Raw genomic sequence first — 27090 nt, 5'->3', positions numbered from 1 at the left:
TTTTATTATTAACCTTGTCTGACATCTAGTAAACACTTCAGAAAAGCTCTTTTGGTCTCTACTTCATTGATTTTAATGGAAACCAGAGACCTCTTCTATAAAGTACATATAGAAGGCCATATACCACAATGCAAGTAATTTGGCATACATCCATAAGTCTTGAAAGGAGAGGCACTTAGAAGTGTGAATGTGAATTGCTTTGCAATCTGCAGTGTGGTAATATAGCTGTCAACCATATTTCATGTTGTGCAGGACTAGGGATAGAAAGCATCTCTGAAAGACATGATTTTTAACTAGCAAGGACTCAATGACTGACATCCAAATACCTTTTTTTTTCCTAGTGGGGTCTAAAAAGCCCTGTGAAGAAGTGCAGTAAAGAAGACTACCTTTCACAGAATGTGAGGAACTTACCTAAAATTCGGCTGAAATATGAAAAAATCCTTCTACAGAGTGTGCCTACAATATTAAAGAAAAAGAAGATCAATGTACTTGCATACAGCCAGAAATGTGAAAGTTGGTGGTTTTGGAATGGAGGGTCTGTGACTCCCTAAAAGGTTTCAATTCCTTCTGAGTTTGCACCCTTGAGTTTTACTTTGGGTTATGGGGTGAAAAAATTATACTCAAAACAATACCTTTTAAGCTACCAAGATGCTCCTTTCTTCAAGATGAAATCATTAATAACCACCAAGTCTTGGCACCATTTCTACCTGAAATTATCTGTTCTAAAAGATTCTCTGGCTATTTAGCTTCACTGAAAAGTCTACAAATTTTGGCATATCTCATCTGAGTTCTAGTTTTTTACCAGATCATGAACACATGAAAATCTCTACTTGCTTCTGCTTTCATTATGAAACTTTTCCCTCTATTTATATATGGCTATCTAAATCAGACAGTAGTGCTGAATGAATGCATTACAATAATCTGTAATGTGCTAATTCATTTGTAATGCACCTACATTCATCTAGAAAAAGATAAATTTGACTTCTGCAGCAAATTAATATGACTTATGTGAAAACCTTAATTTTCTTGTACAACTGGTTATCTCACTTTCAACTACTCTTTGATATGTTGCGTGTTCTGAGCAAGCCATCAGATTTCTCTATGGTGCAGTTTCTTCCTACTCTGTAATATCAGCAGAGTATTTACCTACCTCTGTAAAGATGCATAGACAATTTAGGACAGATGACTTAAATACAATTATTACTTTGTGTTCTAACCAGTGTACAAGCCAGATATATAGGAAAAGGGCATAGCATTCACAGAACAGGCATTTTAAAATGAAACAGGTTTTAAGCACTCAGATTCTGGAATGAGGGGAGGTTTTGTAGTTATATACCCAGTAATACTGCACTGAATGCAATCTTGCTGCATAGATGGAAGTAATCTTTCAAAAACCTCTTCACCTCTAGAAGCCTTAAAATTTAATAACGAGTTCAAATTAGTCCAATTCAGGATGTAATCTAAATAACTTTCCTCAAGAAATGATAAAGAAAATACTCCTGCATGTTTGGTGTCCTGTAGCTTCTACCACACACTCTGTACATGTTTCATTTTATATCTCCCTGCTTTTCAGAACTCAATTATAATTTAAAAAAAAAAAGTTTCAAATTGCTAAGAAGGAACCCAATGCATTTGATAGGGGATAAAGCCAGGGTCAGTGTCTGATTCACTGGCGCTTTCCCAGGCACGAGACATGTTTTCCCCTGGGGTCATCAGGTCCAGGCAAGCTGCATTCTTTCTGCCAGGCACTTTGTAATGTGCAATGAACAGTGTCATTTATTTTCATTTCCTCATACTTAATTGCATGCTTCTTGCTTCCAATATTAAGTCAGAAGGCAGGTGGTAGAAGCAGTAAACTAAACTACTACTAGCTGTCGGAGTTACGGACCATGCTACTCTCCCTTTGAAACAACCTGATTGTTTACAATTCAGCAGAAACTGCTGAACTGTAAAAACATTTGCTTCCATTGCACATTCAATAGAGATTTTTTTCTTTTATTCTGAAAAAAAAGAAAACCAAAAAATGCTTAGCAAACACACGCTACTAAAATTTATCAACACTTTATCACAGTAGCAGGAAAAAATATATAAAGTTACTGGTTTTTGTAAATGTATCAAAAATACTTTTAAGGTATAAATGGATGCCTGCTTTAGCCAAATAACATGTCAGTAATTATGCTTCTGGAATTATTTAATTCAGTAGTAAGCTAGTTAAAAATTTAATGATCATGCCTGAATATAGAAAGACGACATTAATTAGGTCTGTAAAATTTACGGTTATTGTATTTGGAGCTAAATTATTTCATTCATTGCAGAAGCTAGCATTCATTTAATTTTCACCTCTGATAATTAACAAAATAAACTTTAATCAAAGACCTCACTACAGAACTTACTTAACTTCTCCTTCTTGATGCACCCAGTGTTTATTTCTGATGTATTTTACAGATGGGTATCTCACCTAGATTTAGGGTGATTTAGATCAAGTCAGATTTATTGGCATATTTATGTCACTTATTGCATTCATAAGCAGCACTTTATAAGGTACAAGAACTTTTTCAAGTAGTAACTTTTGCAACAGATTTGTGTTATTGTTGAAATATTCTGCTGAAACAGATACTGAAATCGCTCCATACTGCTGTTAAAAATGACATAGGGGAAAAACTAGAGTAACAATAAATATATGTATGATCCTTAAAAAATTACTACATTATTATTTTCTTTGTTATTATTTATATTTATTTTATTTATTAATTATATTATTTATTATATTTATTATATTCAAAATCCTTTAAAAAAGTTATCACTCCAAAGACCACACAAGTGTTTTTATAAGAAAGGAGGTGCCAGCTACTCCTCCTGAAATTATCTAATAATGCTAAATCATAAATACAGGATTTCTACAAATACTTGCTTATTTGCATAATAATACAAGTGTTAGTAACATAACCAGCAAAAAATTCACTATATCAGAACACACTCTCCATTTTAGTTCATAAGTTGTTTATGTACATGTCCTTCTATACTACTTAATTACTCTAAGAGTATATAATTTCCTGTTTGTCATAAACGTAGTGCTGTTCTCTTTCTGTAATACCCTACTAGAAGATTACTGATGCTGTTATCACTAGGTAGCATGCTTCAGCTGCAAGAAATACAAATACAACCAAGTTCAGGCCTAACCCTGCTAAATTTTTCATGCAAGGTTCAACATGGAAGACTTTGCACCTTGGTATTACACCCTCTTGAAGTCAGTGGAGCTCTGAGCTAATGAAGGATTGCCTTGCTTGCCCAATAAAATGGAACTGTGGAGCTTCATATTACGAGGAATGAGACATCCCATTTAGAAATAGCAGCAACATCATAGCAGGCACACTTTATTAAAGCAAAATCCTTAACTCTCATGGCTGAAAAAAAGATATAAGCCGGCGGGCAAAAATTAAGTTACATTTTAAACTTTTCCTACTACCAACAAATCTTGACTGAATTTTTTTATTTTTATAAAAAATCTTTTTCTTCATAGAATCTTATGGTGCATCCAGACCATCCTAAACAAACTGAAGATCCAATTACTAGGAAATGAGTAGACAAAAGTTTAATATTTTGAAAATGACTGACCTGTCTAAAACAGCAAATTTTGATTTTCTTGTATGATGTAACTTTTACTATATTTAATTTTTTTTCTTCTCAGTGAAACTCAGGTTTGCAGACATAGTTTCTCAAGGTACTCAGGAACATCATTAAGTTCCAAAGCATTTATATAGTCCCATTGAAATCAATGAAGGCTAAATGTCTTCTGAAAATCCCAATCAGTCTTTTTTCTTTATATTCTTTAGCATTAAAATATCATAGGAAATATCATTTTTAAGGCCAGAGTTTTAACCTTATTAAAATAACTATTTTCTAAGTGGCAAGCTAATTTGTTCTGCCTTACAATCAGTGGTGAAGGACCAAGAAAATGTGAGGTGGGGTGAGCAATTTGGAGTTGACCACCACTTTCAATATCCAATTGGAAAAATTCAGGGTGACCCCCTTTTTTCCCATTACCAGGGGCACCTGAAACTAGGTGAGATGCATCAGACCTTACAGACTAAATATAATTTCTTTTGGATGCAACTTCAAAAAATGGAAGATTTTTTCCCAATCACTCTGACCAATGTTTTTTGCTCCACCTCCCAGCTCCTCTCTTGTAATCTGTACTTTATGACAAATTAAAGACAAACCCAAAAAAAAAAAAAAAAAAAAAGGGGGAATCCCAACTGAATATAAGGAAAGCTTTTAAATTCTGAAGAAGAAAGGGATTAAGATGTTTCTCTGCCCGCAGGATTCTCTGTTGCCAAGTTCTTGCTAACAATACTTTTGAATGATTTTGCATTACCAAAGTCCACCCACATAATGAAGAATGAACATAAGTAGCAGTTTCAGTCTTTCCCTACTCCAGTAATGCACTGTATAATAACAACTTTTAAGGTATAAAAACATTCCTTTTTTTATTGGGGAGGGGTGGGGTATGAGAAAGAGGGGAGGAGAGGGGAAAGGACAATTTACCACTTAATAGAATTCCTGGCATCCAGCTTAGCTAGCAAAATTTCTTAACAAGTCCTGGGGAGACCTAGGTATGGTACATGACAGAAATTACCTAGGAAAGTCAGTGCACTCAGGAGAAACTGGAAATATCAAAGGGAAGGGACTGTTAAAAGTCTTTAATCTAAAAAGTTATGTTGCATTTAGCATGCATAGGAGAATAGACCTCCATCCACTGAAGAGTCACAACATACATTTTTATTATAAGCACTGTTTTCATAAGCCAAAGGGGAATGAGTCCTTCCTCACACCTCACACTTCGCACAGTCTTTTCTCCCAAAGACAGCAGGTGCAGAAGTATTTTCCAGCTGCTGTCCTGCCAAAAAATTTCATTAGGAGAGATGGAGAAAGTAAGATGGTAGCAAGGTGAGTGACATGAATTACAGCCTGAAGCAGGAGAGATCCATACAGGATCCATCATTTGATGAAAAAAATAAAACAGTAAGCTTTTCAAAACTAAAAGCCTTATACCCAAAAGACAACTACATCTCCCCTTCTGCAAGAGAAGGCCACAGTTACTAAGCCCCTAGCATTCCCTTATCCCTGTAAACTCAGGAAACCATCAGCTGGGAAACTTTTTGAAGTAGGAATGCTGGAAGGCAAAATTTACACACATATAATTGATAGACGACTAACAGCTACCAGTTAAGTTATATAGGCTAGTTGGGGAAAAGAATGCTTACTTTGAGAATTCCAATAGAGTTTGGATATAAAAGACTATGCTGCTCTGCATGGTTAATCCATGGTTAATGCATTTGCATTTCTCCTGGCCCTATCCAAAAAAGACATTTCTCTGTACTGCAGACATTGATAACTCAGGATGAAAATTCTCCTGGTCTTATCCTGCAGCTGATCTAGGGTATTTTGAAATTAGGCAAGATAAGCACTCAAAATACTAAGCATAAAAGTCTGGCTGTTGAGTCCAGCCTGACATGGTTTTGGAAATTAACGGCCTTTCCCAAACGACTGCACTGTTTGTATTTTTAAAGTCAATCAAAAGTGTTGATCTTTGCAGACTCAAGGCCAAAGTCCTCACTGAAAAAATCATACAATTTAGAAAAAATATGATCCTCCAAAGATATATTTATCAGACTTCAGCCAAGAAGCCTGTTGACCATAACTGTGACACTAGCAGTGACATGTTGGCCTGCCTGCAACACAGATTGGTTAGCACTAATAGGGCCAAACCATAAAAAAAAAAAAAAAAAAAAAAAAAAAAAAAAAAAAAAAATCAAAAGTGCAAAATCCACTTCCTTATCCCTTTGTGGACTCACTCCATATTTTTTTGACTGCCATTGTGATACTGCATTTGGAAGGATCCAGAAGTGTTTGAGGGCTGGCTGTAACTAAAAGTATCTTGAACTTTAAAAGAGACATCTAGCATTTATGCACAGAAATGACTTCCATGTTTCCATTTAAAGAACATCCAGTTTGTAATCTTGCAGATCCCTCATTCACAGGGCATGTCTATGTATCTACAAATTTCCAAACTGCAGTGTTTGTTTTTCGTCTATCCAGATGAATACCCCAAAAAATACCACTTACCCTTTGATATGATAAATGACTCTGTGGGGATTTTATTGCTGAGATGCAAAACTCCGGAGAGTCATGGAATCTAATTAGTCTTTTAGACGGTGAAACATCATTCAGGGAAGAGATACTTTACAAATAATATTATCAGGATTGTCTTTTCCCTACCTCTTCTCTAAATTGTCTTCATAGACATAGATGTACACAAATACACTGTCGTACACTATCCAAATGACTGTCCTGGATAAGATCATTTCTACTTAGACAGACAATTGTTTTTTGCTGAATTTCATTTAGAAAGGCTTTCTGAGTTGCAGACAGAATCTTTGCAGAATACACATGGATGAGTACATGTTGAAAATGCAGGGGAAAATATTTTTAAGTTCTGTCATTCCCTATACTCCACTTCAATTTCATTTTTTATGAAGGCATTTGAAAGCAGTGGAGAATCTAGTTTGAACCTTTATTTTTATTTTAGTTTTCTCATGTCTAAACTATAAAAGGCAGATCCCAATTCTTTGGGTACTGCAATTTAATTTACCTCCAAAGATGCTTTTTTTTTTCTGCTTTTTGCTGTATAGTTGCTCACAGCTGAAATTGTTCAGTCATAATGAAAACACACTTACTGCATTCCAAATGCTTACACAAGTATGCATTTGGGGAATAGTTTCCTTTTATTTAAAGTTATCTGCAAGGAAAAATATTGAAAAAATATACCATTCTTGAGAGAGTTTTCAGAAATAGTTAAGCAGAGTTAAAAAAATATATATTTCAGGTGACTATTCTATTGAGCTTAAATTTGAGTAACTCTAGTGTAATACTGATGTCTAATTTTTCTATTATTTCTGCTCAGGATTTTCCTCTCCCCTCTTATGGAAGCTTACAAGAGTACCATGCAGTTCCATAGGAGGGCTGGATATGTTAACTCATCCCCAAATTTCTTACCTTGCCCCTAGCAAAAAGATTGCAAATTAGGTAAAGTAACTACTTTTTTTCAGACTTATACAGAACACGTTTCAAGCCATTCACTCATTAGAAAAGAGTATCACTTTCTTGAGCTGCATTATCAGAGCCAAATGTCTCATAAACTACAAAATGACATGTTTATTCTGTTTGGGTACTTAATTCTTAAATTTGCTTATTCATTCATGCCTAACAGAAAAACTAGGTTATTGCCTGCTCAGTCAGAAGCAACAATTGAAAAATAATTATACTGCAGCAAAGGCACAAATTCTTAAACTTTGATGCGCCTTCCAAAAAGTTACCATGAATTTCTTAATTTTCTTTTTTCTTTATCTCCCCTAAACCCTTTTCTCAGTATTGCAAGTTCATTTACTAGAAAAATGTTTGCTGAATAGAAGCAACCACTTATTCTTTATCAACACTATTGCAGCTAAATTATACTGAGGGTAAGTATACTTACTAAACCACATCTATTGAACAAAATTTGGATTAAGTACTTTTCTGTAATCTTTAAAGTTATATAACTACAAAAGATAATGTTAGTAAATGAAACATATACTTGGCTAATTAATGCACGCAATTAAAAGTACATAATTGTCTTTTCATTCCCATTTAGATCTCTATTCAAAAAAGCACTTAAGAATATCCTGCTCTTTAATGTGCCTACTGTACTCCTTTAGGCATATGACCAACCAAATATTTAAGGATGCACTCAGGCATGTGTTTAAGAGGTCTGCTGAAACCAGATGTTAGCGTACAAGAGCATGCAAAAGAGAGCACTCATCCCCCTTGGATTGAAAAATCTATTAAAAATGCTTCTGAATCAAAAAGAAGCACAGTAAAACATGAGTTCAGTTCAGTTCATCCCAACTGAAAGGAAAAGCAGGAAATGCTCTCAGAGGCTGACAGAACCTGCTGTTTCTATCACTAAGTCCAAAGAAGTAAATCAAAGTAAGGAGTAAATGCAGAAATTCACAGCACTTGCTGCGCAACCCTCTTCAGAGTTTCTTGAAATCAGTGTTTAAGATCTTCCTAAGTGAAGAGGACAGAAAAAGCTGTCATTACACTAGCTGTTATCACAACTAACCTCTACATAATTAAAGCCTTTTTTCATATTCACTTTGTTACTTAGAAGACTGTCTGCTTAGTAAACTCATAATGTAGCGTAGACTGTTTGTTCATAGTTTTGCTTTTTTCACTACCACAACACCATAGCAACCCAAACTCCAAATATTTATTTTCTTTCTCAAACACTGCGAGTTATTTTATGAAAAATTTTATGCAAATTGGGCAATACGTTGATTCATTCTGTTTGTCTCTCTTGCATGTATCTAAGGCACCTATCACCACGGTGCCTAAATGCTATTTCACCGTAGTTATTTGCCAGCTTTCTTGTATCATAAGTGGTGTCATCATTTTTGTCCACTTTTATATAGCCTTTAAATATAAACTCTCAAAAAGTATCAGCTAGGACAGAACAGTCATGGATTAAATGCAAAGAGATGCTTTCTGTAGCAATAAACAGAAATCAGTAGTAAAATTAATCATCCTGTTTCCTTTGGTCTTCATTTACTCTGAAAATACAGTAGCTACTAGTAGAAGGTGCTCTTTAGATAAAAGCTTCTCTGATTTCAAAAATCCTGGACTCTACTTAAAATCACTTGTATTCCACCTCCAAACCAGCTCTTATAACCCACAGCTGCCCACACAACACTACACTGTCCTAACAATTTTTTGTGGTACATAATTCAACTTATTTCCCTCCTTAGAACTCATTCAGAGTGCATCATCCCCTAAAACATACTGTAATCCTTTCAGCTCTAGACCAATGTCATCCTACAAACAAGTTATGTTATTGTGAGACCCTGGCTGTGTAAACAATCCTGCAGAGCTTCCATGCTACTACAAAACAGATGAGGGACGAGAAACAGAGTCATTTGTAAAGATACGCCTTCTGCTGATGGTAAAAGTTAAGATCTGTTTCCCCCCTCCTCCTCCTTTAATAGCAGTCAAATGGAGAGCACAGGAAACTGCAAATAAACTTTATATTTGGAAAAAACCTAACATGGGCCTTGTGAAAAGGCCTTGTGAAGGTGCATTTGGCTCAACTTAAAATAGAATTATTTTTCTCCCAAAATATTAAATGGAAAAAGTGTAACAAGAAAGAAGTGAAGAAGAAAATTGCTAAAGCTGAAGAACATTATGTAGAAAAGAAAGCAGCGTTTTTTCTAACAGCTCTGAGATTACATGAGAAAGAGAGAAAGGATGTAGAGGAGGGGGAAAGGGATAGAGAGGTAAGGCAAGGGAACATGAAGCAGCTTGAAAACAGAATAGAAATAACTGTTATGGAAAGACTAAAAAAAATTAAGAGAGAGCACAAAATCAACAGAGGCACATTCCAGACTAAATATTCTGTAGAATAGATTTTCCATAAAAACCTTAAAAGTAATTGGACTGCTCATCATTTATAAAACTGGATTTTTTGTAGTTCATCTTGCCACAGGCCAAACCGCTTCTACTTCTCTTACCTACAGCATGTTTTACTCTGTGGAGTTTATCTTACTCTCTGCAATTCTACATCAAAAGATATCATAAGACATAATTTTAGACAATGTTTTAATTTAAAACCATTGATAAGACAGGGTTATTACTGGAAGGCAAGTGCCTTCAACAGAAAAATGGCTCACTTTTTAGTTGTTCTCAAGGATGGCAACAAAGTTTGACAGCTGACATTTGGGGAAGCAAAAAGAGCTTGAAATAATACATTAATAAAGCATATTTTGTCTTTCTTAATGAACATATACAGGGACATTGTAAAAATAAAATACTCTCCTCTAACTTTAATATTCAGATTCTTCATTGATCATGATGCTTTATCTCCAATGAAATGTACTGCATTTTTAGCACATCAAACTCCTATGAAAGTGATGATTTATATATATACAGCACCTTACACCTTCAAAGAGTTTCTAAATAGCAACACCTTCATTCTCATCCCATTTCACTAATGCAAAATGTAAGAATTGACATCAGAAATATGTAAAACAAGAAAATTTAGATTTATCAAAGTACAACTGATATTAGAGAGATCTAAAATTTCCACTGATATCTGAGAAACTCTGCCTAGATAAAAACTAGGTCTCTGTGAATTTCCACTCTGTGGAGGTGGGCACAGGCATGAAACCTCTTCCTTTGCAGAAAATAAATTAACATCACCATTTCTTTTCAGTATTACAAATTTTTTTGTTGACTGAATGTTCACAACCTCTGCCTTCCAAAGCATCAAATAATATCATTGATCAGACATACAGGAATCAGTCAAACCTGTTCTGCTCATAACCGACCCTTTTTCTATGTTCTAGAAAAGAGTGGTTGCATTTCTATCTAGCCCATGGCTATACATACAGAAATATTGCTAAGGCATGGCTTAAAATCCTGCCACATAATACAGTTTTATATGACTGCATATGCTATATTTCAATACATTTTTGAAATCACTTAACTTGATGTATCTTCTTGCAGCTGGCCTACTGAATTTCAAGATTGCTAGCACAGTTGCTATGAGTGTTCAACCCTTTTGAACAAGTAACTGATAACTCTGTGACTGCTGTTAAATTCCTGGACAGATTAAATGAAGCTCACCTCCTCCTAGATCTGAAATCTCTTCAAGCTGCTTTTTAAAAGCCACATAACAAGTGTTTTGTCCTGACATTACCGTTCCACTTTTTCTTCCCTGTGTTAAAGGAATTTTTGTTCTTCTAGTTCTCATGGGAAATTGTGGTAAAATTCAGGAACCTGACCTTAGGTTGCATTGAATATTCCCATTGACTTCAGGCCATAAAAAAAGAAAACTGTGAAAAAGAGTTATATTCTGTCAGGAAGAATATGGCTCCAAATGCTGGAATCATCCTGACAGCTCTATTTCAGAAGTTAGCCAAGGAGAAAGAAAGGGCCAGATCTCTTGAAAATTACATACACATACCTCACACACATGTATACACGTACAAAGCATAAAGGAGAATAGAAAAGAGAACCTGGAAAGAAATCCTGACAATTTATCAAGTGGCAGATGAATTATCCCCAAGACTTTCATAGAAGCAGCAGCCACCCCATTTTAAGGTGAAATTTTATTTCAATCTCAGCTGCAGCATAATCTCAGATCCACCCATCCATGTTTCGCCCACTCCCCCTCCTTTCCCCTCACAGTCCCCTGGCTCCCTTCCCAACTCACATGTTGAGTAACTTTGCGGCATCACTTCCTCCCCAGTACCACAGGTTTCATGGGCCTGTCTAGGTAGGAATTGCAGGAAGAAAGATTGGATTGCTTAAAAAAATAAACAGGTTAGTAAAAAAATTATTTCAATAAGTTTTCATCCCAGTTGAAGCTTATGAATTGTGTGTACCTTTTTGATAATTTTTGGTGTGTTTCAGAGTATTTTCAGCATTCTCCCCACCAAGGAGCATTTTAGTGGAGTTATATGGAAAAAAATTGGAAAACTGGGTCTATGTGAGGTGTCTAGCTCTTACTATTGTTCCAGTCAATATCTACTATTTATTTTTCCTGCATGATGGCTCTGCTTCAAGCTCTCTGGAAATTACACTATACAAAAGTTAAAAAAAAAAGCATTGGAATTTTCCAGTGTTTGATCTTCCCTAATACCAGAAGCACATTTCACCTCTGAGTTTAACAAGCAGACTCTTAGGTGCTGTTTCATTATTGGCTTAAGCTACCCTAAGTATGGAGTGTGCCAAGAGGCAGGCCCACTCACCACCTCCCTCCCCCTCCTCTCCTCAGACCTAGGTAAACACTCCTCTCATTTCATCATCAGTTCTCATGCTGCCTCAGGATCAGCCAGATCAAAAATACAAAATGATCCACCTAAGATCTTAGACACACACTAATTTTCAGATGGTTCCTGACACAGCTGACCTTGAAGCCAGAAGTATGCTCACTCTCCCTAGAGAGACAGCAGAAGATGCAGCTGGAGCAGGAAGGGAAAGAGAGCTGTACGACCACCTTCAGCAGCAGCACAGATTTAAATTTGCTGAAGCCTACTGCAAAACCACAGCTTTGTTATGTTAGGAACAACTCCCAAATGAACCAAACTGTACAAAAGAAAAAAGCAGACCTTGACCCTTGATTTTAATGTTCAAGAAAGACAAGAAAATACAGATATTCTCCTGAATCAGAAATGCCAGATGGCAGAGAGGCACACTTGAGTATGTTTCCAAAGCAGAACCAGTAATAACACCCTACACCTGGATGCTGTGCCTGCATAACTCCCGACTTACAAGCAGTGCTAGTAATTATGGGAGCATATGCCTTAAGCTGTGTGTGAAAACACGTGTACCTCAACAAATTTATTTCCAATAGGTTGAGGGGAAAATTGACTGGTCTTTTTAGGTGTGCATGGAGAGCACTTTGAGAAGCAGATGGAAGACACACAAAAATACCCATGGGCTGTAGTCCCAGTTTTCAGCAGTAGTGATCTCATGAGACCGACTGTATTAACACTGCTGGTTTATGCCTTTTGATGCCCAGTCAGCTCAAGTTTACTGCACTCCAATGTTTGAGCTGGAATGCTAGGAAATGGCATCTATTAACAATTTGCATAACCACTGCAGCACATTCAAATGTAAGAAATGCCTTTTTACCACCTAAGACAGGCAAAAAGTCTAGGGAAGTAGGGCAAACACAAGCCTGGTCCAGCCTGATTTTGTTGCCTTAAACTGTGCCAGTGGGTTGTTTGGCTTCTGGGCCAGGAGGAAAGCAGTTAATTACCCTTGTGCATTTCAATGCCACAAGAATACCTTAGTCTGATGCACAACTATCCAGAGAACCTGAAATGCTGCAGAAGTACTTCCATTTTTAACAGCTGACAACAGCAACTCTAAGTATTCCATTTATATTTCTGCTATGATACTTCAGAAGATCTTATCCTGGAACACTTGTGTCGGGTGACTAATTACATAAGAATTGTTCATTTTTGTCCTTTCTACTGCAGGAGTATGTTCACAAAGTTAGTCCTTTATCTGTGACGCACTTCTGAAAGAGAAAAACAAAAAAGACAGAGAACACTGGGGATTTGATTAGTTTCTTCAAAAGATATTTAATTGCTATTACAGCCAGAAATATTTAATACACTATAATGTAATTTTCTTTTTGAGAGTAAAACTTGGGTTAAATACTAGCACAAATTGCATGTAATAGCAAAGTAATCTCAGGAGTTTCAAAAAACAGAACATGGCAAGCTAGACTTCCACTGGTTATTTGTGGTTTGCTTTATAAATTTTGGGCAAAGAATCAAACTTTAACATTCTATATAGAAAGCCAGAATCTTTCTAAAAAATCTTTTACAAATCAGCAAGACTGGAAACAATTTGATAGAAGACTTACTCTGCATGCTCTTTCAGCCATTTCACTAGAAACTCATTTTAGCTTTCTCTGAGGTAGAGATAAACCACAGCTAAGAGACAGTTATTAAATCTTCTTTATACATTCTGTGTGAAATGTATTCAACTAAAAAAAATACTTTATTCAAATAAGGTTAAGGGTCTGACTTTAACCCACAAAAACATGGAAATTCAGAAATTTTGTGGCTTTGTATTGCAGCAAAAATGACTTGTGCTCAGGTTCCTTAAACCTCTTCCTTATGTTACATTTCTCCTTAAAGGTACTTTCTATTTTAAGGTTATTTCAGTTTGCATTCTCTTTGTGGGTTGAATTCTGCCCTGGACAGTCTGGGAGGTTTTACTGTTTGTTTGTTTTTTGGTTTGTTTTTTTTTTTATAGTTTCATTTTTTAAGTGATTACAGAAACACAGATGTGAGAAAAATGAAGCAAAAGTATGTATGTATTAGTCTTGGCAACCAGATATTCTTACTTTTGTTTTTCAACACATACCAAACAAATCATGCTCATGAGAGACAGGCAGGCAGATGTAGGACATGCATGACTCTCAGCAAGTGCAAGCACATGCTTCAGCTCTCTCCCTGCCCCCCGTGCAGTTCCACTTAAACATATGTAAATACCTATTACATATTTCTCCAGTGAACTAAATAGGAACCTTGCAGTTGACACTGCAAGACTTTGTGCCACAAAATGCCTTGGGGCCTTCTTCCATGATGGACTTTTCCCCCCTTTTCCTGAATACAACAACGACCAGTGGAGGTCACACTTTATTCAAAAGAAAGAAAGATGCTTGCAGATCCTCCTTCCAGGAGGCTGTCAGCCTTGAAACCATCTCCTACAGTGTGGTACAGTAGTTTGGGCCGGCTGACCTCTTGGGCAAATTTCAAATTGTGTCTTCTCAAGATAACTTCAAAGCAGGGAAATTCCACTGTGAGGAGGGGGAGGGTATCTTAGGAGGATGGTGGGGTTTTTTTTCCTGTATTCTACAACTGTAAACAAGTCTGAGTTTCTTTTAATTCTCTTTTATTTCAAATTATTATTTGTTTTTATTTAATTACTATCAGTGTATTATGCAGTCAGGCAACTGTCTCCATGCAGCTATTATAAATCTATAACCATTCAACAAATTGTTAGCAACTTGATAATTTCAAATGTGGCCTGGGAGTTCCCCTCCATGTGTTTCATAGCATCTGATATGTGTATTTAAATATGTATATTTAATTCTGTTATACTTACACATGCTACTGAAGAGTCCATTTTTAAAGATGAACAGCTAACACAGACAATTCATTCCCTTCAAGCGGTACTCCTGCCAACTGCTAAAAAAAAGGACAATGGCCATTCCAACAAGAAAACAGTGTTGATTACACTCTGGTAGCCAGAGTAAAGGGAGATGATTTGGAGGACGTCCACAAACATTAATCTTTGCATCCTGACTGTGATAAAAGTAAACCATTCAAAATCCTCAAACAAATAATCCTCTACGAAACAGTGTAAGACTATAAAATAATACCAGTGATGTGGATTTATCCTAAGATACCATAGGACAAGACACAGGGGATTGAGAGAAATTCCTTAAACAGATAATACTTGACAGTAGTAGACAATCTCTGTTAAAGAGCAAGAGAAACAGAAAGCAGTAGCCTTGACCCAGAAAAGGTATTTCTGCCTTATACAGCATAAAAGACAGACATTCAAGAAAAGCTCATCCATGAGAAATGGTGATCTCCTGTTGCTGCCAAGGTCAGTCAGACCTGTTGTGATATGTTCTGTAAATGCTGACTCTATCACTTACAGTTTTCCAAGGACTTCCTTAACACCTAGAGCTTTTTTATTTTTATTGTGGAACAAAGTTATAACTTGAAACTGTCAAACTAGAAAGCCCAGAAAAGGAAGACAGAGAGTTTTTATTAGACTTAAGAGTGACAGCTCCATTGAGAAAAAAACCCCGTAACAGTTATAAGGAAGGGGATCTGAAGTTCCTAGAGATCCACCAGAAAAATGCCAAAATCTCAGCAAGGAAGTAAATTTTGCTCTCAAGTCATCAGACCCAACAGTTTATCGTGCCCCTTGAAAACTAACTGCAAATGACGTGCAGATGGCATATCTGTTTCAGCCTATCAAGTGTGAATGGGATGGGATTTATTTGCTACAACAGGAAGCTCTAATGGAAACCCCCAACATAGTTTTACTATACCTCAGTCACAACCTTTTGCACTTGAAATGCCAACTGTGCCCCGTTGTGTGGTGCTTTTCTGACAGCAATCATAAATCCCAAAGGGAGAAAAATGAATTCAAGCAAGTAATTTTATTTTCTCTCTCTGAAAAATTAAAATGAGACAATAGATAAACTGTAATACCTTCTAGCCCTAAAAATATTTTTTTACTCTGTGAACTTTACAATATTTATATATATTCAGAGAGAATAGAGTTTGGACCCCTCTCTCTATTAACATCTATAACTCTGAGCTTGAATTAAACTACTAATTAAACCCCCATAGAAGAATGTACTTAGACTACTTTTTTGCCCCACTGCTTTGGGGTGGGAGCCTCCTGTTGAAACACCTACCTTGCCTGGAGATTTAAGAAACGTTCCTCTCTTCACAGAGACGTTGTGAATATAAATGAAAATGAAAATTTTCTCTAGCAAAAGACATCTGAAACAGAAAAGAGATTTTAAGTAAGCCTGTAATGATCCCCTCATGTCAGGGGAGCTCATGCAGGAGCAATTCAACTCTGTTTGGGGGTTTATCAAATAGGACAATGATGACATCACTGTTCTGAATTGAAAACTGATTAATCACCTGCTTGGCATCTGTCTTGCAGATGAGAATTCCCTGCTGAATGCTATGGATAAACTGGTGATACAGACCCTTCCTCTGCTTGTGACCAGTCCTCTGTTCAGTCATTTCTTTCACCTGACTATTCAGCTGATATATTAATATGTACATCTGTAAAATATCTGCAAATACAGATGGGTATTTTTAATGGTACCAGCTATGAATACAGATTTGTTCTCAAGACATCTGTGTATGATGCAGTCTCCAGATAATATTTATATAACTTAAATTAATCCTTAATTTTTGAAGGAGAAACCAAAATGCCTTTAGACAGCTTTCACACTGCCAAATAAATAGTTGAAAACTAAACTTTCCTTTAAAAAGTCTAAGTTTCTGAAATCCAAGTACAGACCTCCAGTATACTTCAGAAAAAAACCAGCATGAAACCAAAAATTCCTGATTCCTTATACTGCTGGATGTTTCATGATTGACCTAACAAGATAAGTGGAAGGGTAGAAAACTGGCAACATTAGCAGTTGAGTATATCTTGCAATTGAGAACTACCATACACCACACTGTGATGTATTTTTGAGCCTTCCCTCCTTCATACCATGTGGACAGCGTAGCTCATATAAAAACCTTGATAAGACAGAAAATACAGGAAGAGAATAAAAGGAACTTCATGTTTCCATGTCTCTGACCACGAGAAATAACCTAAAGCCCCATAAAATGTTTTCTTTTGAGACTGGCCTACCTTCCCTATGTCTACAAGGCCACATTTAATTTGGTAGTTTGAATTGAACCAGCTGGCAGTGTCTTTGAGACATATGGGAATGGATCAAAGCTGCAAATATGCAAGGCGAATGTCAGAACTCAGGACATCCAGAGGGATGTCCTGAGTTCTGACAGGTGAATTTTACATTTTTGTATTTCTTTCATGGTAATTTACGTTCTTGATTCTCTGAGATATTTTGTGCTTAATTCCTACTGTGGACAATGGCAGATAAGTTGAAAGAATCCTTTCTGAGATGCAAAATACAGTTTGGCTTCAACCCATGTGTCAATTCCTCCTCCAGTGTTAAACTGTCTGTGTATCATTTTTTTTTGGACTAAGAAGATAGGGCAATACTCAGGTTTTCTCTCTGCTTTGTAGCAAAGGGAAGTCAGGGGCTTTCTTTAACTTTTAGAAGTGATTTGTACTTCCTTATAGAGAACAATCTATTTTCATACAAGTGTGATAATTTGGGGCCTATCATTTTCGCCACAAACAAATTAAATAGGACAGGAGCAATAGCTAAAATAATAAAATAGCCAGCTCTTTCATTACACGTTTGATAACACTTTGTTTGACACACTATCAGGTAGCCTTACAAACTGTTTAAATACTCTGAAATATATATTACACCTGTTAAGTTTTTATACTGTATTGAAGATCTCTTTTTTTCACATTGATTTATGCTCACTTATAAATGCACACACAGAATGTCAACACTTAAAATGAATCAATTTCTTAGAGGATTTGAGTTCATTCTGATGAAACAACCAGATTAATTACATTGTTTAAAATATTCTGCAATCTTAATATATTTTCATTTGCATCTTCCCAGATCCAAGTGTCATATTCAGTTTAAGAACATGAAATAGGACATCCACACAAAAAAGACAGACCCTTTGTCCTATTATTATTTAATTAACTACTATCTAGAAATGGATGAGCACTGGCCTTTATTATGAATGATAAACAGTCCTGTGAGTTAGTCAGTAAATCAAAAATTTCAGCAGGAGGGATTTTCGTAGCAAAATCTCATTGTCTCCCTTTTAGCTTATCTGTTCCTCCTGGCTACCAAAGTACAGCACACAAAGCAAGAAGCAAAATGATTTTCCAGTGCAACTCTTTTTAAAAATATGCAGCAGAAAACTTCTGTTTAAAGAAGAGCCAGCCTAATGAAGAGATTCTTGTGGTGCCTAGCCTAAGTATAATAAATACTAAGCCATCATCACAGTCTCACATTTCCTTCTTTCTAGGAAGACCAGGAAGTCTGCTCTTTGTAATAGATGATTAGATATCAAGTGCTCTCAAATAAAACTGGGTATATATGTGTGAGATTTAAACAAATAGATGTTGGACTACTGTTTTTTAAACTAAAATACTTTATTTCTCTTTGGCTGAGAACATTAGTCATGTCTGCGGATGGCCCCCCAACACACTAGACAGACCAGCTGGGTCAGACAGTAAGATACACAAGAAAATAACCTGTCATATCAGACACAGTTACTTGTTACACTGAATTCTGTTCACCTGACCACTGCAAAAACTGTGCATTCTCAAATGAGAATGTGCCAATGGCCAGACTGGTTCAGACCAAGGGTGTGTCCCAGCAGTACTCTGCCTCCAGTGACGGCTCTAGCCGTGACAGCCCAAACTGAGGGCAAATACTGCCATTACCTACTTCCACGTCCTCTACTTCCACCTATTTTCAGCCCAGAGGAGTGACAAATCCATTTATGGTTTGTCTATCTAATGACCTTCTTAGGTCTCCAGACTGCTGCGTAAACCTCTTGCATCCACAATGCTGTTTGGCAAGGAATGCCATACAAGTTCTCCGTTGCATGGAGAATTTACACTGCACAGTCTAACTCCAGCAGACAGCATTTAAAAGAATAACTTTTTTAGTATTGGCAGATAAAGATCATGTTCCTCAAGGCATTTGTTCCTATTTATACGAGAAAGGCAATAACACTCTTCTCATATGCTGGTATAGCAACCTCTTTCAAGACTATTTTGGAGACATTCACTTGAATGTTGAATGGCTTTAAAAACTCAGTGCCCTTCTGAACAAATGTTCCTTCCTTTTGAGCTTCTAAAAATTGATTCATTCTTTTAAATCTGTTTCAACTTTTTTTTCTTTTTCTGGAAAATGCACTTCCATGAGCTAAAGTGGCCAAGTTTGATATACCATTGAATTATCCTGCAAAGGCCCTTGCTTTCTCAGTCCATAAAGGCAAAACCTACAATATTATTAAAAATTTCAGTTCTGGTCTCCACAAATGCATTATTCTGAAAACCCTAGAGAACATGTTCCCTACAAAAAAAAAGAATGTTTTAACAGATTAATATATATATAGGTCTTTAATTTTTACCAATTGTACAGATAACTGCCACAAATCTCAGGTGTTTTACCATCTCAATGATTAAATCATCTCTGTAAGTAGCAGCAAAAATTTTATAACTCTCAGGGCCTGCATCATTAAGTGCTGAAAATAACCTGAAGTGCTGCGCAAAGCAAACGGTACAGTTGTAAACTCCTACAGACTCCAAGGAACCCGAAGCCCGTCCTAAGGCAGTAGTCAGTAATATTTCACATAAATAAAAAGCCAGTTCTCTACTTTTTATTATCAGACATTCTAATCATTCTGCTTTTGACATCTCCAGCTCTGTATTAGCATTTCTGTACCTGTATGCACTTGTATGCACCTGCACACACTGGTTGCCCAGAACAGCTCATCTCGAATTGCTGTATCTCTACCACCTCTCTTCAAAACAGGCTGAAAACTAATCCACTGTCCATGAATACCAAGTTTCTCAACAGCAGCTTTTCAATACAGAGCTTGCAATCTGTTTCTCATTCACTTTGTCAAATTATGGTCCACATATCAGCCATTTGCAGCAGTGATATATCTGTCAGGCGTCAAGTACATCTCTTGCAAAGGAAAATCTTTTTTAGGATTTTTTAACTTTCAAAATGTCTAATCCCAAGCATGTAAAATAATGAGTCAGATGCCAAAAATAATGAGGGTTTGGGGTTTTTTGTGTTTTTTTTTTTTTTTTTAATATGTTAATGTCTTTTCCTTTGCTTTCTGGAGCTTTTTCTAGGTCATGTTTTCAAGCTTTTCTCCAAGGCCAGAAGGGTTTCAAACATTATTAAAAAGAAAGCAACTGAGATCCTTTTGTAATTGAATGCTTAAGAAAAACATTTATTGCCATCAAACTTAAATTCTGTTGAACTGACAACCAAGTATCTTCAGAGATGTTTTTGATCAAATAATCCTGAAATGGGAATATTTCTTCAAACCTGTTTTCTCTAGAGTTTCATTTGCATTACTTACGTATTTTTTCAGATAATGAAGCTTTAATGAAAGCAGGTTGTTAGACATGGAAGAAAGCCATGACAACACAGTCTTGAAGGACTCTACAATATCAAAAATAGCTGAAGTGCAGATTATCTATCTTTGTATATGTATATCCTCACACAATGATTTTTTCACCTGAAATTTGCGATTTGCTCCCCCACAGTACTGAGTTGTCTTGAAATCTTTACTGTGGAATTTTTTTTCAGTGATGAGAAGACAGTTTTGTGTGACAACATGCATTACAAATCTTCTTAAATTCTAACTGGTTTGTGATGGAAATGTTCATGAGTATTGATAAATGTAACCATTCCTGTTAATCATCATAATCTCAGCTTGTTTGTGTGGCACTCAGTAATTCGTTTTCATTTAAAGAAGGAAAGGGATTCCTTTCTTTTCATAACACAATTCCTCTGTTAGGCATTATCTAAGCTCAGCATAGTGTCCTTCCTGTATTCTTTCTCTTCCATCCTTTCTGCCCTGATTAAGACTACTGAACACTCAGCAGGAAACCCAGTGGGATTGCTCATGGTGTCTTGAAGTCACCTTTTCTTTCATTGTTTTTGCCTGTTAAACCTTGTTATGCTCATCAATCCCTCTCCCGCATCCCACTGGATTCCGAACTTTCCTTTGTCAGCACCCTTGTTTGCTCCTAATTGAGCTCCTCTTAATTTCCCCTACCCCATTCGCTTGTCCTTCCTTCCCCCCCTCACAGTTAGGCCACCTCCTCAAATGTCCCTCCTTCATCCTGTGCCTGGTGTCACCCTGTGCGGCCAGGCCTAAGCATCACGATTAATGGGGTAGAGCTCAGATGACGAGGTACTTCACGAGTGCGCTTTACTTTCAACTTGTTTCCTGTTTTCTGGGACACGCTCCTGGATCACGGCCTATGTGAGCCACCACAAACTCTGGGCGATAGCTTCCACTCTGCCGGAACTGGAGACGACGGGCTCTGCTGACAGCTCGACCCACACCAGCCTCAGAGGGCTGCCAGGGCAGAGGAGTCGCCAACCCCAACTTTGCCAAACGTCCGCGGAAATGGCTCCGAGGGTCTCACAGAGGCACCTCAAGAGACCTGCCCGCGGCCACACCGCCAGTCTGAGCCCGACCCACCCCAGGTAGCGCACCGAGCCCCCCTCCCCACCGCCCCTGCCGCCTCCCCCTGCGGCCCGGCCCGGCCGCGCGGCGCGAAGGGGGTGCCATAGTAACGGGCGGGGGCCGGGCGGCGCCGGGGGCCGGGCGGAGGGCGCTGCGCGAGGGCGGGGACGGCGGCGGGATGGCGGGCGCGGGAGCGCCCCCTTTCCGCGGCTCCGGGCCCCGGCGGCCGCAAATGGCTCTTCCCTCGCCGGCCCCTTTGTGTGAGGCACACTCGGAGCGGCGGCTCCGCGGCGGAGCGCGGTGCGTCCCCTGCCGCCGCCAGCACAACACAGCCCGGCCGGGCCGGGCCGAGCAGAGCCGAGGCGAGAGAGCCCAGCGGCTCCGGGCGGCCATTCCAGCGCCTGGGCGCCCCGCTCCCCCCGGGGGTGCGCGGGGGGCCCGGCTGCTGTCGCCACCTCCCTCTCACCCCCCCCAAGGCCCTCGGTGTGGTGGGCGACCAAAATACAACTCCACCAAACCAAAGCAAATAAATAATAACAATATTAAAAAAAAAAAAAAGAGAGAGAGAAAAAAAGAAAAGGAAAGAAAGAACGAACGGGAAAAGAACAGAGGGAGCGAACGAGAGGGAGGGAGGGAGGGAGAAGCGAACCAACTCCGAGACTCCCATAAAGAGCGGCACGCACGGAGCGAGCGCCCCGGTGCCGATGCGTGGGGGAAACAATAAGTACTCGAAGTTACCTGCCCTGCCGTAGAAGAAGGAGGGTTCGTGGGTTCTCTTGCAGACATCTGCAGACCGGTGCTTTTTTGGAAGAGATTTTTTTTTTTCCTCTCCTCTCTCTCTTTACAAACCACAAACGGATGTGAGGCAGGGAAGGTGTTTGACTACTGAAGTCGGGCACCTCTTTTTTTTATTCTTCTCAGTCTTGTGTGTCCCCCCCCCCTTCCCTCTCTCTCTCTCTCTCACACACACACACACACACACACATACACACACTCACACCCCCCTTTTTTGCACCTACATTAACGACCAAAAGAAAAGGAAAGGAGTTTGCTTGATGTTTTAGTGAAATGGACGTAAGGTTTTATTCACCACCTCCTCAGCCTGCAGCCGCTCCTGATACGCCTTGTTTGGGACCTTCCCCCTGCCTGGACCCCTACTATTGCAACAAGGTGACTCGTGTTTTGTGTCGTCCGAGGTGTTTTATCTGTGCTGTCGGTGTGTGCTGTTGTCGCGGCGCGTTGCATGAGCGGGCGCTGCGCTCTGGCGAGCCGCGCACCAAGTTCCCCGGCGAGGCGGAGGGAGGGCAGCGGCACTTGCCGGGCTTTGGGGTTTGGGAAGCGCAGTGCCGCCCGCCGCGGAGCGCTGCCGCCGGGACACACACCGGCTCCCCCTCAGGCACCCCAAATTAAACCCCCGGAGAAGTCTGGGGGCGGGCGGCTGGAGCGGGGGGGGGTGGGTGGGGGAGGCATTTTCCATAACATCTTTTCGGAGAAACAGGGTGGACGGGGATGTTGGTGCGGGGGACTTGAATTTCCAGGGCGCTTATTAATGAGAAAGATCGCGTCCGCCACAAACCGGCAGAAACTCTGCCCCGCAGTTCATGTGTCAAAGAGCCGAAAAGCACATTTGTGTATGTGTGTGTGACATATGTGTGTATACACACACACGCACACACACACACACACGCGCATACACATCTCTCTGTGTGCATAATAAGTCTGCATAGTGTTTACAAGTCTGTTCAAAACATCGGCTCCACTTTGTCCCGGGTGTGCAACTGCCTTACTAATTTCTCTGTAAGTTGATTAAACCTCTACAAACAGGGTCAGTATCTGAGGAGAGCTAAGTTTTAGGTCCCCGAGCCTTGGGGAAGGCGGAACCGCAGAGGATACGTGCGCTAGCCCAAATCCTGAGTCCGGTTCCGAGAGTTTGGTGCTGCGATCCCGGAGCACTTTGCGTGACTTTTGCTGCCGAGAAAGGGGGCTGGGGTTCCTGCATTGTTACTGCCGCTGTAGCCCGAGCCAGCTGGTGCTTTATGTATGAACTGCACTTTCTCTGCTGTTACGGAATGGGCTTTGCACGTGAATAAAACGCTGGCCGTAGGAAATGATCGGAAAATGCGAGTTACCCAGAGCACAGCCCGCCCAAGGGGAGCAAGCTGGGAGAGAGCGATGCGTTCAAACCTGCGCGCTCGGGCTCTTGTTCAGAAGCCCGCCGTGGCAGCCCGTGGCGGGCTGCAGCAGCAGATGGCTTTTCGCAGCGCAAACCCCGCCGTGCGCAGGCTCCGCAGGGCCGGCCGCGGGTGCGGAGGGCGGCGGCGGGGCGCGGTGGCCGGCGGGGCTCTGCCGCGGAGGAGCAGCCCCCGGCCCGGCCCGGCCCGGCCCGGCCCGGCCAGGCCAGGCGGACAGCCTGGTCCCGCGCCCGACTATTGTCGTGACGGTCTCACGTGTCAGAGAGACGTTCCGAGCCGTCCCTTTCATCCCGGGCAGCTGCCTCGATTCAGAGATAAACAGCAAAATAGAGTGTGCTTGTGCTGAGGCGCGGAGGCTGCGGCGCCCGGGTGAAGCCCTCTCAGTTTTCAGGAAAGGTTTCCCACATGGTCGCATCTACCAATCACAACAGAAAGGACCAAATTCATCCTGGCTGCATTTCACATATACTCAATGGAGTTATAGAATCCAGGGATAAATCGGGCCCTTTGTGGTGGATGCCCCAGGATATTTCAAGAGAGATCCCAGAGGTATGCCTGTTAGCGTTGTTTTAAGTAACTATTTTGCAGCATCTGGCAAACGTGCGCTATATTTTGGAAGTTTGTGCCAGGAGTGAACTTGGTTCAGCAGGAAGAGTTCAAATGCAAAGGAGCATTTATGTGTTCATTAATTTTCTGTTAGTGCTCTGAGTAATCTTGAGGCTACTGCTAGTTTTCATCTGTGGTTTGCTGTTATTTTCTCTATTGTCAGTTTTGTAAATTGTTGAATGGTGAAGTGTTGCCACGTGAAAAGCTTGGACTGATATTAATGCCATAAGAACCAAAGTGTTTGAAGACCTGTTTGGCAGTGAAACTGGACAAACGTTATTAAACCTATCAATGATTTAAAGCTTCAGAAGGAAGGTAATGACTTGAATACACATTTCACTCATCAGTCTTGAGATAGTGGCCAGATTTAATTTAAAAGTTAAATGCTTTGGAAAATCAGGAGTTACTTTAATATATTAAATCATTTTCCAATTAAGTTCCTTAAATAATTTTTGGTGTGTTGCACTCCAAATCGAATAAATTAATTTAGAAAGTCGTTTTCAGAATTTCTTTACTAGCTGGTCAAAGCTTCTTTCAAGTCATGCCATGTATGAGGGAGCAAACTGTTCTTTTCAAATGCAAATGAGACACTCATTCTGTAGACAAGTTGCAACTCTTCTATTTCACTTTGCCTGAACTGATAATGTGCTTAAAAGTGCACAGTCATAAGACATATGTTTTATGCTTGGAAAAGACTTACCAGGAATGTTTCAATATAAGATATCGAGTACAGAACAATCGTCTTTCTCAGATGTCTTTACCACTGAACATTGATAACATTAAATGGACAGGGTAGATTTTCCAGGCCCCTTGGAGGTGTACATTTAGTGAACATTTCATTTTTCACCCCTTCTCTCTGTCCCTTTGCCCAGCATGATTAACATTGCTGTGAAAACTTATCTGACTTCTTCTAAACATGTCATCATGTTACAGTATTGCTCTGTCACTCATTTTCAGGCTGTGTGTATTTAGGGAGTTTGAAGGGCGGGAGGCCTGCAAAATTTTCTGTTCACTATGTTTGGTTGAGTGTTTGCTTTTAAACTCTCCCAGGAAAGAAGATGATGGCTGGAGTGTGATGGATCCTTGTTCTGGTCCAGAATGGTGGTCTTCATTAAGAGTCTACTTGCAAGACTCATTCAGAACTCATTCAAGATCCTCTGGGCTCTTGTTTCTTGTAAAGTTAGTTAAAACTTACTTTTGGCACCTACTAGCAGGTTTGGCCCTATTTTTCATATCTAGGTTTTGGTGGTGTTTTTCCTTTTACAAAATTGCCAGACTTTGATTCTTTACATTTGAAGTCTGCTTGAGCTGCTGGTAATTTAGAATGTATTCCACAAGTACTTAGGCTTTTTAGTTTTCTAGTTGTTCTGTTAGCACTAGTTGTTTTACCTGATCAGATGGTTGTTTGTAGCATACGAGTTCCCAGGCACATGCATGGGAGTTATTGACTGTGCATTTTTCTGTAGCCAGAGGAAAATAATGTAGATTCAAACAATCACCTCTTATCTTACATTTTTCAGTTGGCAGGCTTTGTTTCAGAAGACTGCTTAGATCTTTATTTTATAAACCTAAAATAGCATTCTAAGCATCTTAGCCTAATATTTCTCTATCTGCTGTGAAAGCTCATTATGCTCTGCATATATTGTTATGCAGGCTTTTCCTTGTTTCTCTTGCATTACCCATGGAGAGAGTAAAGTGAAGGAACAATGCAAACAATGTTGGTTATGATAACTGTGAGAGGTATCTCTTATACAAACAGACAGAATGGACGGTATGCTTTGGTATATAGGTCAGCCTTTGAAATAACATAGTGGAGCTCTTATGCTGGACGGATTTAGGGTTGGGGTTGTACTGTTCGCCCCTTGAAACTTGAAGCATAATTGCAGTTCAGATATGTTCAGGCTAATGTGAGTAGTCTGTTCAGTTCAAGTTTATTTTAGGAAATGTCACATTCTGTAATTGAGTTGAATTATATAAAAGAAATAACTTTGATAATCCAAGTGTCTTAATTTGATAGAATATGGCCAGTGATTTCAAGCTGCCCGAAGAAGTCGGATAAGTTTAAATATTTAAGTAGAGAGAAGTAAATAACAGCCTCGTGGCTTTCCCTATTGAAGTGTCACCTGCTAAGACCACTTCGATCAGTACTGTAAGAAGGATAGGTATATTTTAGTTTTCATATTTGCAACTTCATGGTGTTTTCAGATATCTGCTCACATAAAGTGCAGTTATATAATTGTAGTTTGACACAGCTAATGATAGGGATGCTGACCTATGCCATCAGCAGCCAGAAAATAATGGTCTTTACTGCTCCCAATGGTTAGCCTTGCAGAATTATGCACTGGATTCTTCTGTGATTTGCTACCTTGTTCAAAAATACAGGAGCCTACAACTCATCTTTCTTGTATTCACTGGTAGTTGTCAGTGCAGTGGAAAAATACAGCCGGGCAGCAGAGGTAAAATGATAGACTGTAGCTGTTTTTAAAAAGAGGAATAAAGAGGTGAAAGGAGGGAGAGGGAAGCAAAACCTTTCAAATGAAAAAAGCAGAGTGACATTGGGTAGAAGTGGATAAGGAGATATAATACAATGCTTTGTAAGCAGGTAACAATCCCGCTTCTAATCAGAATTCCATGGAGCAAAAGTGCATTTATTTATACTCAGCGTTTAGAGTAATTTATTGTGTAAACTTAACCCTACCATAGAGACTACTCTAAATAAAATGTTCCATGGCTGTTTACAAAGTGTACATTATTTCCAGGGGCTTGCTTCCGTCCAGTCTCTATCTCAAACTCAGAGTTGT

The 27090-nt window shown here is 39.1% G+C and overlaps 1 protein-coding gene and 1 long non-coding RNA gene across 4 annotated transcripts in view; one reads left to right on the top strand and one right to left on the bottom strand.

The window, feature by feature from the left end:
* LOC132334864 (uncharacterized) lies at window positions 1-22419 on the bottom strand. The gene is made up of 5 exons (XR_009488512.1): window positions 22230-22419; window positions 16055-16142; window positions 14722-14804; window positions 11306-13120; window positions 1-456 (listed from the first exon to the last, which is right to left on the bottom strand). It is a non-coding gene; the product is annotated as an uncharacterized LOC132334864 (long non-coding RNA).
* TOX (thymocyte selection associated high mobility group box) overlaps window positions 22405-27090 on the top strand; it is a 216228-nt gene continuing 211542 nt past the window's right edge. The window contains exon 1 of one of the 3 annotated variants that reach the window (XM_059861034.1): window positions 22405-22661. In XM_059861034.1, coding sequence (XP_059717017.1) covers window positions 22560-22661 — 102 coding nt within the window. In that variant the 5' untranslated portion in view covers window positions 22405-22559. Of the gene's footprint in view, window positions 22662-23909; window positions 24233-27090 lie in introns of those variants that run through there. The other 2 variants (XM_059861038.1, XM_059861031.1) reach the window with 2 other exon arrangements.

The sequence above is a fragment of the Haemorhous mexicanus genome, chromosome 1, assembly GCF_027477595.1.
Source record: "Haemorhous mexicanus isolate bHaeMex1 chromosome 1, bHaeMex1.pri, whole genome shotgun sequence".
Lineage (NCBI taxonomy): Eukaryota > Metazoa > Chordata > Aves > Passeriformes > Fringillidae > Haemorhous > Haemorhous mexicanus.
Note: the sequence above shows the minus strand (reverse complement) of the source record. Positions and strands in the feature narration are given on the sequence as shown.